This window comes from Centrocercus urophasianus, unplaced genomic scaffold (genome assembly GCF_019232065.1).
Source record: "Centrocercus urophasianus isolate 14NV4802_14NV808 unplaced genomic scaffold, USGS_Curo_1.0 seq_22, whole genome shotgun sequence".
Taxonomy (NCBI): Eukaryota; Metazoa; Chordata; class Aves; order Galliformes; family Phasianidae; genus Centrocercus; species Centrocercus urophasianus.
Genome location: NW_024884778.1, coordinates 19,468,062 through 19,482,799, shown reverse-complemented (window position 1 = coordinate 19,482,799; position 14,738 = coordinate 19,468,062). Strand labels below are relative to the sequence as shown.

The window sequence follows — 14,738 nt, the reverse complement described above, 5'->3', positions numbered from 1 at the left end:
TGGAGAATGCCTGGTGAGTGGGACTGGGCCCTGCAGCCCATGCCTGCACCTAGGGCAACAATGGGGCTGCAGTGCTGCTGGGCTTTGGGCTCGGCTTCCGTTTGGCACGTGGCGTGACGGAACAGCCCCATCCCAGCCCCCTGAGGTGGGCACACACTGCTGGGGAGCCCCTGCGGTGACAGAGGCCGGCACCCTCCAACCAAGCCTTGTGTCCTACGGGCAGCAGCATCAGATGGAGCTGGAGGCAGCCCACGTGCCTGGAGCTGTGCTGCTGGAGCTGGTGGAGGCACAGCTGGTAAGGGGCAGAGCCCACCGCATCCTCATCCCACCCACAAGGGTCTCCCTGGGGACGGGGGGCTGTGCCACTGCGCTGCCAGGCTCCCACTGTCCTGCATGAGCCCTGGCTGTGCAGCAGGGCCTGACCACCATACCTGCCCCGTGTTCACCTGCGGGAGAAGAAGGAGCAGGTGAGGAGATGAGGGCTCGCCTTCTGGATGCAGTGAGTGTCCCCTAATTGCCCCGTGCCCAGCCGCCAGCAGCCGGGCTCCCGGCAGGGGGCTGATGGCCTGGACCCCCACTGCCACCAGCAGGGCTCCCAGATGGCCCCTTCAGCACTGTGTGGGGCTGTGCTGCCGTGGGGCGATCAAGCAGTTAATGTCCCCATTAATTTCAATCCCGGGTCCCTGTTCGGGCACCACTTGCCACTGCTTCCAGGGCTGGTCCTGAGATTTGGTGAGTTTGCTAGTCCAGACGCGCGGGGAGTGATGACAAGATATGAGTGCATCAGGAAAACCCCGCTTTATTGTTAAAGTGAGACTATTCATAACCATATTAGTAAACTTGCCACAAGCTGATCAGTTAACAACCCCGTAACTACCCCTTACTCACAAAGGTGATGGGCTACACACGTTTTCATGCCTTAGGAACTATCTCTGCGGCACACCCACGGTTACTTCCTTATCTCCAAACCAAGTTCCTCCGTGGTCGTTTACTTTGGGGCTCAAGGATACAGTGTCCTCGCAGGTGGCACGCTAGTATTTTTCCATCTGTACATCTTGAGAGCCTCCCGCCCTGTCCTGCTCGTACAGCTGTTCGAGGGGCCCATGGCCCCCTTGGCTAGCAAGCCACCCATCGACAGCCGTGGGGTGGGGGTGCCTCATTCCCAGCCCCCTTTCTCTTTTGCCCCACAGGATGATCTGCCTCATCCTGGTCTGCCTCCAGCTGCTCCTCATTGTTGTGCTGGCCTCTGCAGTGCTGTACGCCCAGCACTTCGACCAGGAGCTCTTCTATCGGCTCCTGCCTCAAGTGCTGCCCCGGGCAATGTACGCTTCCCTGGCGTACTTTGCGAGCAGCACCCTGCGTGTGGTTTGTGATGGGCTGCTGCCCATCTGACCGCTGTGCTCGGTAGCCCCTCCCAGCTCGGGGCTGCGCGGTGGGGTGCGGGGAAAGGGCTCTGTCCCCATGGAAGGGGCTTCTCCTCTGCTCCTGCCCCCCCGGGGCGCACAGGCACAGCTGTGGGGCAGTGCTGGCAGGCGGCTGAGTGCCACCGCTTTGGACTTCTCAGTGAGTTTCTACTGTTGTCGTGAGTCGTTGTCAGTCGTTGTCCGATGACGACCCATCACACTAGAGATCCGTACCTGACACCAGGACGCGGCTGGATCTACGAGCGCTTTGCTGTCTGTCCCTCTTTCTCCATTTTCTGCCTTTTCTCTTTGTCATCTGTTATTCTTTGACTCTTTGTCACAGCCATTGCCTACAGTTGTTACATCTAACATTATTCCTTGCAATCAGCCCACTGGCCAATGTTACCTCCAATAGCTTGTTGCTGGCTGTTAAGAAAGCTCTCAATAAATGGACATCTATTATTCCTCTGAGTTTGGATGACTCCATTGCAGTAGCGGTCCTTTGCTGACCAGGGGAGGCACGACTCAGGAGATGGAAAGAGAGTCAGCCCTTCAAAATGCGCCGAGTGGGACGAGACGTAGACGGGAAGAGAAATGGGATGAGCAGAGTCCCTCTGCACACACAGATGTCTGCTGTGTGTCTGCACAGATCTCTTCTGCCCAGTGGAGTTTGTCCATGAAGGCTGGAGCAAAAAAAAAGTGTCTCTGCTGGAGAGCTCTGGAGAGGCATAGAGATGGAAGACAGGAGAAATGAAAACTAAAAGCAGAAGCCCAAGGTCAAATGGTGCCAAACAGCATAACCCCAAGAACAAGAGGCTGAACCCCTTTAGCAAAAGCCTGAAGCCAAGGCCCAAAGATGTAACCCTTTTAACAAAAAGTTGCACCCCAATGCCAAATGCTGCACCCCTTTCACAAAATCCTAATGCAGGACTGGTGGCTGTGGCTTTAGACCCCTGCCAACATTTATGGGCGGAGCAGCTTCAGGGAAGGGAAGATGGCAGTGTGCAACAGATGTGAAGTGCAAAGGGTGGAAAAAAAAGCTCTTCTTTGGTGCTCTGCTCTCTGACCTGGAAGTCTGGGATGGGGAGCAGAATAAACCCCCTCAATTCAGGAGGAAACAGAGTCCTGTGTTCCACCTGGACTGCCACAAGTCCATGGGGGCAGATGAGATTAATCCAAGAGTACTGGGGGAGCTGGTGGAGGTGAAAAGCCAAGCTGCTTTCCATCATCTGTCAGCCCTCCTGGTCAACTGGAGATGCACTTTGGCCACAACAACCCCAGGCACCGCTATGGGCGTGGGGCAGAGCAGCTGGAAGTCAGTGTAGAGGAAACGGACCTGGGGTTGTCGGTTGATACTCAGCTGAACACGAGCCAGCAGGGTGCCCAGTGGCCAAGAGGACCAATGGTATCCTGGCCTGCATCAGAAATGGTGCTGCCAGCAGATCAGGAAGTGATTGTTCCTCTGGTGAGGCTGCAGCTCCAGTGCTGTGTTCAGCTCTGGGTCCCTTGCTGCAAGAAGGGTCCTGGGGAGACCTCACTGCGCTCTAACTCCTGAGGGAGGCTGTGGTGAGTTGGGGGTTGGTCTCTACTCTCAACTAACAGTGAGAGGACGAGAGGGAACGGCCTCAAGTTGCACCAGGGGAGATTCAGCACCATCCTCTGTGTCCTCATGGGAGAAGAGCAGCGTGCGGCTGCTGCCCTCCTGAAACACAGCCTCATCCACAGGCTCTCCGTCGATCTCTTTAGAAAGAAGGTAGCAGAGTGGGACAGTAAATATCTGCTCTTACCAGGAAGACGTTATCTTCAGAGGGAACTACTTCTCAGAAGACATCAATGTTTTCCACATACGTAGAATGTTGGTTTCCAAGCCCTCTGGTGAACAGACAGAAATATGCCCACCAGATACTGCATTCTCCATCGTGACTGTCTGTAGAATGTGAGAAGACCTCTGCAAATATCTTTGTCTTACCAACTTCCCTCTCTGTCTCACAGGACCTGAACAGGATGTACCAGGACACGTTTCAGATGAACCAGCTACTGAACTCTATTTGGTGCAGTCCATCCAGACAGACCACCCTGCCCACCCCTGGGATACCAGCGGGGCTCCGGCATGGGAAGCAGCTGCAGGTTTGGCATGGCTCTCTCTGGAGGCACTTCTGCAAGCAAAGAACCATGAAAGCTTTCCATCATCTGTGTCACGCGTAACGGCACAGTGCCATCTGAGGAGCAGATGGTACCAGAGGATGGTGCAGGGACAGGGCACGCACGTGCAGCTCTGTGCTCTCACTCCTGCAGGCGTGCCTGGCTGACATTAGGGCTGTGAGCTGGCAGCTCACAAAGGAAGTAAAAAGCCATGACATACTCATACCATCTGCTAGAGCTTCCATCCGGGGAGCCAGCTGGGATTCTGCATCCCATTCATCTCCACTCACATCTGTAAACAAACAGGACAGAGCAGCTCATATCAAACACGTCCATATCCACATCCAGATGGAAACAAGGAGGGATCGCTCCACAGCACTCTTCTCTCCCTTCCACACAGCAGCATCTCAGCCATACATGCCAGGTGCCTGCAGTGGCACTGTGCTGATACACAACAATCCATGTGTGGAACTGTCTGGAGACGGGGAGGGGAAGAGAACTGAAAGGGGACAAAGAGGGGAGGAAAATAGAACGGTAGGGGGAGCCCCAAAGGCTCTGTCCTGGCAGTGTTCCTGAGGTTCCACCTCAGGAACAAAAGCTGTGTCTGACCAGAACACTGGATAGAAAGGACCAGTGTAGTCATCTAGAATCACAATCAGATAAGAGAAGTTCCCATTAAATCTGTGATCTCTTTTTCCATCAAAGACCAGAGCTGGGTCAGGTAATGAGATGGGATAAACATCCAGGTTGTCAGTTCCACAGCTACAGTGGAACAGGGAGACCCACCGGCTGGCCACAGGCAGGTTGCAAAACACTCTGCAGGCCACGTGCAGTACCATCATGGACCGCACAGACCAACATTTGGGCACTCAGGCCTTACTTACCACTGCAGATCAGTGGTGGACACAAAGGGAGGTGACACTAAAGCATGAGAGGAAAATATGTAGCCAGAACTTTGCTCTCCTGAAGTTCAGAGTCCTGGTCCACTTTTTGCCAGATCTGCATTCTTCAAGATCACAAACTCCATCAAGGCATTCATTACAGCCCAGGCTGCCTCCAGTCTTAACCTCTCTAACGCTCTCCTCTGCACTGGTGAGCACCAAGTCCAGTAAGGCTTCACACCAGGTCGGTCCATCTGTTACTGGACCAGCAGGTCGGCTTTGGCAGACCCCAGCAATCTCCTCTACTGTCTGCCCCCTGCTGTGCTGCTCTCCTAGCAGGTATCCAGGCAGTTGAAATCCCCCATCAGGACAAGAGCCTGCGAGCGTGACACCTCTTGCAGCTGAAGCAAGAAGGGCTCGTCAACAGCTTCCTCCTGATCGGGTGGGCTGCAGCAGACTCCGACCACCGGGTGCTCTTTGCTGGGCCGGTCCTTGATTTTTACCCACAGCTCTTGACCCAATCACAGCCATTCCTCAGACACAGCTCCTCGCAGTCCATCCGCTCCTAGCACAGGGCAGCTCCCTTGCCATAGCTGCCTCCCCTCCCCTCCCCTTTCCACTCCCCTCCCCTCCCCTTTCCACTCCTCTCCCTTCCTTTCCCCTCCCCTCCCCTCCCCTGCGTCCTTTGGGCTCATGAAAGCTATTTTCATCCCGGTGTAGATGTGGGTGTATTCTCCTGCAGTCCTGCGCTGCCTGTGGGATGCAGAGTATCAAAGAAGAAAGCACCAGTAGCTTGTCAGTCTGTGATTTATGTTGGCTGTACCATCCCCGGGGATACCGAAGCTTGGGGATGACCTCAGCTGCACATCAGTACAGATATTAAACATGATGGGCCCCAATCCCGACCCCTGAGGAATGTGAGAGGCGCTCAACTCCAATGACTTCTGATCAGGAAATTATCTCAGTGAAGCAGCAAAGTTTTTATTCATTACTGCAACAGTGGGTGGGCAGCCCCCTTATGGCAGGGAGACATTGGGCGCACGATCAGTTGAACACTTCTCGTTATATATGAACACTATATTATATATCTTTCTCCCATCACAGGTTTTTACTGTTTCCTACTGGCCAAGTACTCCAGGCGTACAATCCATGCAACACAGTTAATAATTCATCTTTCCATATGAGAGGTACCACCAACCTCACGTTTTCAGGATGCATACAGGAGGGCAATATTTCTTGAAGCTGTTACGCCTGTTTCATCCTATGCCAAGCCTTCCTTACCCTGCTCCTTATTTTTCCTTCCCTTACTACTTAGAAAGGACAAATAGTGTATTAGTAGGCAGAAACCAGCAGACTAGGAGACACTGAAAGTTAAATTCTATTTTAACGTCCTGGAGACAAAAAGAAAAAGCCCAGTACGTGTCAGGATCAAACCACTGTTCTCCATTTTATACACAGCCAAAATGCAGAACATTTTATGGTGTGTTCCAAGACACCAAACGTGCTCTTTAACAAGCCTTTAACTCTGACATTAGCAGCTCATAAGATTAAAATGGAACTATGAAACATTTGTAATTATTATTTTTTATTACCAGACTGGCTTTTTCGGTCGCAGGCCAACGTTTCCAGCGTATCTTGCCCAGCACGATCTCCTCTCGTTAGTTTTGACTTTGGTTTAGGAATCTGGTGAAGAAAGAAAAGAATTGCTACAGCTTCTTGACAATAAAAAGCAAATCACTTCATTTAGTCTTAAAAGTTAGGAAACAAGCTTGTTTCTTTTCAGGAAAGGACACGAGGTGAGTAACTGAACAATTGCAAACAGCTGTAAGAGTGCACAAGAGAAAGCGATGTTTTGAACGCAAACACTTGTGCAAAAGGAAAACTGATTGTATTCCATAAAGCAAAGAATTAAGCTTGATCAAGCTCTGCTGTCTATGCAATAAGTATGTGTGAGCTACTCAGGTCATTCCCCTCCCTCCCATATCAATAACCTTAATTTGAATTATTTTTGATTTATTATTCATTGAATGAAACGAGCAACTGAGGGTTACAGCCTCCAGCTGCACCTCCTAACCAAAGCAATTGGGAGAAAAAGTAAAAGTCTGTTTGCTAGTCTGTTTTTTAGACTGTGTCCCTGTGTCCCTGTGGGCAGTGGCAGTGTGGTGATGGTGGCAGTGCCGAGAACACGTTACAGTGAAGAGCAACGAGCTGCTGGGCTGTCTGTACAACTTCTTCCCCCACCTCAAGCAGCTCATGCTGGAGCAGCCGGCAGCCAACACGGGGCTGGCAGTGTGGGAGGAGCTGCAACCGGGTTTCTGACACAGGACAACAAGGAGACAATTGTAATGGCAACACAAGAGAACAGCATGAGAATGTACTGACTGCAGGCTGATAATAGTGATGTCATCATAAGGGACAACAGTAGGACCATGGGAAGACAATGATGATGGCAAATTGGATGATGGGGTGACAAAGGCAAAGGCAATACGGGATAAATGGGATAAAGGCAAGAGTGCCATGGGACAACAGGGTGAAAATGGGGTGACAGTGATGACACAGGACAACAGGGGGCCAGTGACAATGGCAACATGAGACAATGGAGAGATAACACTGGGATAGCAGAGTGATGACAATGGGATAGAAGGGATATAATGGCAACACAGTACAGCAGCATGACAATGGTGAAACAGAAACATGGTAACAGCAGGATGATAATGGTGACACGGGGCAATGATGACATCAGGAATAACAGGGTGACAGTAGAGTGACAACAGCAATAGTGCGACACAAGGCAATGATGGGGTGATGACAGGTTGACAACGGGACAAAAACCACAGGGATGACAGGGGACAACAGCAACACACAGCAGCAAGGTGCCAACAGTGAGGGAGGTGTCACTGTGTCATTCCCCACAGCCCTGAGCATGCTACTGCACGGCTACATGGAAGCCATCAACAAAGGGCATCTCCCCTGTCTGCAGGGAGCAGCAGCAGCGACGATGGCCAACGAGAACGCAGCTGTGGTGGCAGCAGTGCTGGAGGCCTATGCCAAAGGCATGCAGAGGCTGTCACTGCCCACAGAGCCTGCATAGCTCTCAGCCTCGCATGGGCAGCACCTGCATGAGGCACTCATCTTCCAGCATCGCAGCTTCTGGGATCACAACCAGGAGCACCAGCGGCGCCTCATGGTGCGTGCCCCCCCCCGCCCCTTTCTGCCACAGTGCTGTCCCTGTCCTCACAGCCTTGTTCCTATCCCTACAAGGCTGTCCCTGTTCCCATGACTTTGTCACCACTGTCACAGCACTTCCTATCCCCTGGTACCCTGCCTCCACTAACCTGTCCGCACAGTCCAGTCCCCACCCCTATAAGGCTGCCCTTGTCTTCATGACCTTGTCCCCAATCCCCCAGTGCTCTCCATCCCCGTGACCTTATCTTCATTTCCCCCCAACACTCTGCACCGGTGGTCCCACCAGCACTCTCCCCATCCCCACAACCCTGTCCCTGTGACAGTCTCCCCATCAACACCATGACCCTGCCCCCATCCCGACCTTCAGGAACAGATCAGCACTGAGTACAGCTGCCTGCAGGAGAAGAATGATGCAGCATCACGGTGGCACTGCAAGGCGCTGCTGGCTGAGCTGGCACGGGCACTGGATACCAGCCTGTCCCGTGGGGCCTACGCACTGCCTGGTGCCTACCATACCTATGAGGCTGAGCGGCAGCAGGTGCTGGAGGCCTACTGGCAAGCAGAGGGCAACAACCCCAACGTAAGGGCAGCTCTAGGTAAGGGATTAAGGACAAGGAGCCAGGGGCTGTGCCTCAATCGTGTGGGGATGCACAGGCCGAGGAGGTGCTGGATGAGTTCTTGGCAGAGTGCCGGGCAGAGGCGGAGGCAGTGCTGAAGGCAGACAATGCACTGAGCGAGGCTGAGAAGCAGCTGGGGGGTGAGCAGTGCGTCCCGGTGCCATCCCCTCTCTCCTTCCTCCGTCACCCATCCCCAGGTCCTCCAGGGACAAGAGACACCTTGTGTTATTCCTGGGGGACATCTGGCAGTATTCCCATATTCCATGGGCTGTGTCTGCTGGGGACAGCTCATGGTATCCCCACATACTTTGAGCATCCTATGCCTTCAGGGACATGATGGCCCCATCTCTTGAGGAGTCCCTTTATCCCCAGGGGACATCTCACAGAGTATCCACATCCCTTGGGGTGTCCCAGCGTGCCCAGGAGACACCTCAAATTGTCCCTTTTTTCTCCCTGAGGAATTCTCACCCTATCTCCACATCCCTGCACTCTGTCCTCACGCCCCTCCATTCCTTCCCTATCCCTCTGCACTGTCGCTTTCCCCCATCCCTCCGTACCCCGGGGACCCCAAACTCCGTTCTTTAACCAGAAGCAGAAGGCTCAGCTCCTGGTTACCCCTCTCCCCGTCCCTTTGTCCCCAGACCAGAAGCAACAGGCACAGCTCCTGGAACAGCAGCAGAAGGCGGAACGCGAACGGCAGCTGGAGGTGTTGCTGGCGGACGAGCGCAGCAGCTACGTACAGAACCTGCAAGCCCTGGAAGCCAAGATGCAGGCGGAGGCGGCGAGCGCGCAGAGGGAGCTGGACAGGGCGCTGGAAGTGAAGCTACAGGAGCACAGCGAGCTGCTGCAGAGCGGCTTCAACGAGCTGGCGGCGCTGCAGCGGGAGATCAACAACAACAACAAGCAGGAGCTGGTGACCAAGGACGTCAACGCCGTGCACGCCGCCTGCGACCTCGCCAGGGTGCTAAAGCTGGCCAAGTTACGAGGTACAGCTGCGTAGGCGACTGCTCGCCGTAAAACTTCCGCCAGCCCCTCTTTGGCGGCCAAATAAAGCGCTCCTCCCGCAACTCCGCTCCTCTCCCGCGGCGCTTCCGGCGTGGTGACGTCATAACCCGGGCGACCAGAACCAACTGGTCGTTGGTTCTTGCGGCCGCGACGCGGCGTGGCGCTGGGAGTGAAGGGATACGGGAAGGAGAGAAACCTTGCGGCAGCTGATTGGGTGGGACGATCTCGCGAGAGCGTGGGCTTTCCGGCTTCTTCCTGGCAGCGGCGGTGGGTGTGCTTGCTTTCACTTCCGGGTGCTACGCGCGGCTGGTAGCGGAGGGGGTCGGGGCGCCTGTGGGCTCTGGGAGAGCGACTCGGTTTGGAGACGGAGGCCCAGATCCAGAGCTGGGGAACGAGAATGAGGACCGGGAACCACGGCTAGGCCTAGGGCTCAGGACCAGGCCCAGGGATCAGGGCCCAAGATCTGACACCAGCCCCAAAGACTGGGATTCGGGACAGAGGCTCAGGGGCTGAAAGCCGGAAACCGGTTGTAGGGCCCAGGAACGGAGCCCGGGGATGGGGAACAGGCAGTCAGGCTGGGAAATGAGGACTGGCCCTGGAAACTACGCCCAGAACCCATGGCTGGGGAGCCAGACACAAGGGCCAGACTGAGACCCAAGTGCTTGGCCCAGTTTTTAGTCTCTGAATCAGAGACTGAGGCTTAGAGTCCAGACCCTGTAACGGTAAAACCTTGTGAAAGAGCCAAAACGTGAAATCATCTCTGAATAGATAAATGATTAGCAACAGATTGGAGATGGAGGAGAATCACAGTTCCTCGCCTGCTGTTTCTGATTCTGTGTAGCAGGACTTTAAAAGCCTATTTTGAGAGTCCTCCCCATTTCTGTTGGTGGTGTTTTATTTTAAGTAATTTTGACTGTGGGGCCTAGAAGCTTGTGCAAATTTGGGAGATTCCGTAGCCAAATAAACTAAAAGAGATAATCACTCAGTGAGGTAACTGCTTTTACTAACATCTTTCTCTCTCCTCTCTCTCCTCCCTCTCCACCTTCTCTGCGACCCCTGAGCAACAGGGGAAGAACAGAACAAAGATCAAAGAAAGTCTGGTGGCTTTTACTACTGCACTGTAAATGAGATTGAAGAAAGCATACAAGGGTACATATGAGTTGCTTTTAAGAAAGAGCAGTTTGAGATTGGAGTCTAGAAAGAAATGATCTTAAGGTTTCTTTTTTTTTTTTTTTTCTTTGTACAGATTGCTGCTTTTGTGCACTCTGGACATTGAGTGATGCTTGAGGCCATTGGTGATGTCTGTCAGAGTTCTTAGAAAAAAAGGGACTGAGACCTGACTCTGCTCAGCACATCTCCGCTGTCCCCACCACACACCATAATGAGCTTGGAGCAGAGAATAAAAGCAAGAAAAATCAGAACAGGAGTTCAGAAAAAAAAGTTTCTAACTAAACACTCAGGACAGAGCCTGCAATTAGCAGAAGATAAATTAGTATCCCAGTTGGGGATATAAAGAGTAAGCTGTTAACTTAAAGGATACTCCACCCCAGAGGGATGCTGCCTTCTCTAGAATAATTTTCATCTCATTAAAATTCAAGTCTCCTCTCCTTACATTTAATCACATTTCATTACCCACAGCTCCCTCGCTGAGACATCTCTTGGTTGAACTTCAGTCAGGACCTGTGGTAAAGCTGCTGGAAGTGAGAGCGCTTACCTTTCAGAATCTTCTTGAGATGAGACAGAAGACCTCTGAGTCACTGAAGGTCAAAATAATCCACCTTTCCATTATAGAAGAGTTGAGCAGGGACATATGCCTCTAAAGCAGAGAAGAAAATTTGTTTGCCCCATCCATCCCATACATAGGATGCAGATACTAGCACTAACAGGTAAGCCCTAAAAGAGAGCCGAGGGCCCAGGCTGGTGCTACACCAAGAACATGAGTCAATGTGGCAGAGGTAATTTTCATAACAAGGCAAGCACTATATGCACACCAAAACAGGAGGCAGCAGGATTCCCAGCCCTTCCTCGGCCAGAGCAGGGGCTGCAGCCACCACAGGCACTGCTAGCATGGGCACTGCCAGCCAGGGGTGGAAAGGTCAGGCAGGGCATCCCAGAGAGCCTGCAAGGCTGGCACGGGTGAGCACCACCAGGATCAAACCACAATGAGTAGCGGTGGTGGTGGGCACGGAAATGCCAGAGAGGCAGGTGCGATGCAGGTAATGGGTGGCATCAGCAGGCAGGGTGCCAGGGGCTGCCATGTGTCACTGCCTGCTGCTGCAGCAGGGGGCAGCAGGGCAGCAGCAGCTATTTGAGGCATTGAATGGATATAGACAGCCATGGCTCCCCGCTTCAGCCCAGTTATTCACCGGCTATCTTAGCATAGGCAGGCATCATTGCTTTTCAAGTCGGTGTTATGGGAGAAGAGGAACTAAAACAAGAGAAGAGTTAGTTGCCACCAGGTTGAGGGAAAACCATAAAGAGAAGTGTGCATAGTAAAAGGTCTGTGGTTTGCTTTGAAACTTCAACACAGACTAAAGCATTTTGAAACTGTCAGCTCTGCTGGTGTTTTCACCTGAGCAGTGCTCTGAATGAGAAATGAAGATGCAAAATGTTTCCGGCCATCATCACCTCCTCTCCTGCCTGGGCTTATTTCACAGTAACACTCCTCCCTGCCAGGAGAACATTCTGGGCTCTGGGCCACATGCAGGCATGGATGTACCCTACTCTGAGCAGAAGGCATGTCTTCTCACCAGCTAGCCTGAGGCTTTCCCAGAGCTCAGACCTCTGCTGGATGCTCTCTGCAGTCCAGCATTTGCTGGGCATACTGTATAATCAATGGATATCAAGATGTTATAATCACAATATAATCAAGAGAGGTAGGCAAAGTGGACAATGATAACAAAAAGAACAAACGGAAAGCTTACCCTTATGCTGGGCTCACCTACAAAACACCAGAAGAGGCAATCTCCAGAAGAGATCCTTCCCTACTGGTAGCCAGCTCTTCAATAGGTCTAGGAGGGGTGCAGCCTGGCTTCCGGCAGCACAGCTGAATTGCCTTCACCTGTGCTCCTCTGGCTGACTCATGGCTCGCCTCAGGTGATCAATCAGAGGTTCAGGCCATGACTCAGCAGTTCCCATACAGCACACCAAAGGTCAAGCAGTCATCAGCTTTGTCCTGGCTCTCCCTGGGTCAAAGGTGAGTGTCCGTCAGCCCTCAGTCCTGCCTCAGCAGTCCTGCAGTTGTTTGGCTGTTGTTCTGCTAACCCTTGCACAGCAGGGCTTACCTAGGAACATGGTCCTTTCTGTTTCGGAAGCTCCCTGCCAGCAGTAGGCTGGTGGTGCTCTGAAGCCTTCAAATCCAGCTCTGAGTCTCCCAGATTGGGTTTTGCTCTCAGATGGGGCTTCAGACATGGGAAAGAGGTTTCAAGCTCTGGTACTTGGGTTTGGAACTGAAAAGGATGTTCCTGATCTGAAATAAGGCTCTGGGCCCTCCAGCCAAGGCTCTGAGCCTTGAAAGGAAAAACCAAAAAAAGACTACAGCGAAAATTTGCACCCTGAGGTGAGGCTCAATGCCTCTGTAATGTGGAAAGGAGTCTTTATTTTGAAGCCTCACACCCCAGTGTGAGGAGCCCAAAGCCTCATGTCAGTGTACAAAGCCTCCTCCTGCAGCCCAAACTTCTGATTTAAAGACTCCAAGCATTTTATCCTTAAGAGAGGATAAAAAAGGGTCCAAAGCTTCTTGCCATGGGCCTCATGGCCCTTTTGGTTTTGTTCCCAGACTTTCATTTATTGGAATGTAGCTTCATTTAAGGGCTCTGTTCAACCTCCCATTTTTGGGGTTCTAAACTATTTCACCATTAACATTCATTTTACCACACTGTAGCAATGTCATAACTGCAGATAGACACGCGCCTCAGAGATGGCAGTTCAGTGTGCAGAGAGGAGCCACTGTTCAGGTGATGCCAACGTCTGCCAGGTTTTAGGGCTCCCCTGCAGCTATAACTTGCATTATTTTTGTAAGGCAGCTACATTATCAAGCTGTGAATAATGCTCATTGATTAGTAATCTTTAAATGCTCAGCATAAAATCTGTTATTTTCTTTTTGTTGTATGTTGTGTCTTTGCAGGAGTAGTGTAAACTTTAGAAATGTGTCTTTCTCAGCCTGACAAAGGGAGTACCCAGCTGGGGTGGGGTTATGGTGCTGCCCAGCACCCACAAAGCAAAGTCTCTTTGCAGTTGCTCACAACAAAACTGTGAGGCAATGGCATTTTTCTCCATTGTAGGTTGGCACCTGTTGGAATCCCTTAAAATTCAGCAGTTTTCCCTTGCCCTCCAGCCTGATCTTCATGCATTCATTGTTTTGTTTGTTCAAATAAATATATGAAGCTTTGTTCTTGCTATATTCCCTTCTCACAGACTAAGACTATGAAGCAGAAAGAGAGAAGACAACATAGTCTGCACAAAAGGATGAATGAAAGAGGGAAGGAAAGCTCCCTAGAGCCTGGGCCACTGTTCTGCCTCAACAGTGTGAGGTCAGCAGCAGAACTGGCACTCTCTGACGTCACCCAGGATCAGGGGAATCTGGGGCTGTGGCCATTAACATCCTGCGCTGGGTCTGCCTGCATCTTCAAGGTACGCAGACTTGGTGGTGCTCAGTGCTTCAGCAAGCTGCCCTGAGACATCTCCATTGCACTGGGAGCACTTCTGGAGCCATCTGGTCAGGGCAGCACAAAGCGAAGTATTACCAGAGGAAGTCATTCATTTTGGCTGAAGAAACATGGGCTGCTTCATGGGAGAGGGAAACATAGGTGAAGTGTCATGGGTAAATCCTAGCACAAATTCAGGCAGCCTGTCTCTCTTTGCAGCTTTAAATTACCTCCCTTCAGCTGATAATTTCTCAGACTTTGAGCTCTGTTAAATGCTTTTCACTGCTACAGCAGCTTCAGGGTTTCTTTCTAGGTGTGGCTGAGTTCAGGCTCAACCCAACTGATTTATGTTCAGACTGTACAGTGGTCTGGTTCCAAATGTGTCAGCAGTCACAGACATGCCCTGTACACGTGGCTGCTTGGATCTGAGATTCTGTTGAGCACTGAGAGCTGCAGAGACCACTGCTGTAAAATACAGATTAGAATTATCAGATATTGGAGACCATCATGTAGCTATTACTAAGACCCTTGCTGGAATTCCTTGACAATCTAAAATGAGCGTGTTTACTTATGCTTGTAATTACCACAACCCACCTTCACCTTTAGGACAGAGGAGAGGTCTCAGTACCTCCCTGAAGCTTCTAGATGACTGTGAGAAGCTGAGGATAAAGCCCTGAGCTTTATCTGCCCAATGCCAGCTACCAGACAGCATTCCTGTGGCATGGTCAGGATTCAAGAAAACCGTGGGTTTGTACCAAAGCATGAAGGGCTGCTTTGCAAAACAGAATGGTCAGCCTATATTATTTAACTTTCCTGTTGACTTTTGGCTTGAGAATGCAGAATTACTGTAATTCACAT

The 14,738-nt window shown here is 51.8% G+C and overlaps 1 protein-coding gene, 2 long non-coding RNA genes and 1 pseudogene across 14 annotated transcripts in view; all 4 read left to right on the top strand.

The window, feature by feature from the left end:
* LOC122162680 overlaps nucleotides 1-5,996 on the top strand; it is an 8,344-nt gene extending 2,348 nt beyond the window's left edge. Inside the window, exons 5-6 of one of the 6 annotated variants that reach the window (XR_006169628.1) lie at nucleotides 227-295; nucleotides 3,396-5,996. This is a non-coding gene — a long non-coding RNA (uncharacterized LOC122162680). Of the gene's footprint in view, nucleotides 1-223; nucleotides 296-1,190; nucleotides 1,875-3,395 lie in introns of those variants that run through there. The other 5 variants (XR_006169625.1, XR_006169627.1, XR_006169624.1 and 2 more) reach the window with 5 other exon arrangements.
* Nucleotides 5,997-7,265: 1,269 nt separating this feature from the next.
* On the top strand, nucleotides 7,266-9,280 carry LOC122162996 (annotated as a pseudogene).
* An 84-nt stretch (nucleotides 9,281-9,364) lies between these two features.
* LOC122162681 lies at nucleotides 9,365-14,435 on the top strand. Of its 7 annotated transcripts, none has more exons than XR_006169635.1 (4): nucleotides 9,365-10,383; nucleotides 10,481-11,120; nucleotides 12,331-12,430; nucleotides 13,651-14,435. It is a non-coding gene; the product is annotated as an uncharacterized LOC122162681 (long non-coding RNA). The 7 variants fall into 7 exon arrangements; XR_006169636.1 differs by lacking the exon at nucleotides 13,651-14,435 and adding an exon at nucleotides 13,518-13,623; XR_006169632.1 differs by lacking the exon at nucleotides 13,651-14,435 and having other exon boundaries at nucleotides 9,366-9,543; nucleotides 10,302-10,383; nucleotides 12,331-13,623.
* Nucleotides 14,436-14,601: 166 nt separating this feature from the next.
* Nucleotides 14,602-14,738, top strand: part of DCAF1 (DDB1 and CUL4 associated factor 1) — a 28,100-nt gene continuing 27,963 nt past the window's right edge. Inside the window, exon 1 of the mRNA XM_042823806.1 lies at nucleotides 14,602-14,623. Within this exon, the coding sequence (XP_042679740.1) occupies nucleotides 14,602-14,623 (22 nt within the window). The remainder of the gene's footprint in view (nucleotides 14,624-14,738) is intronic.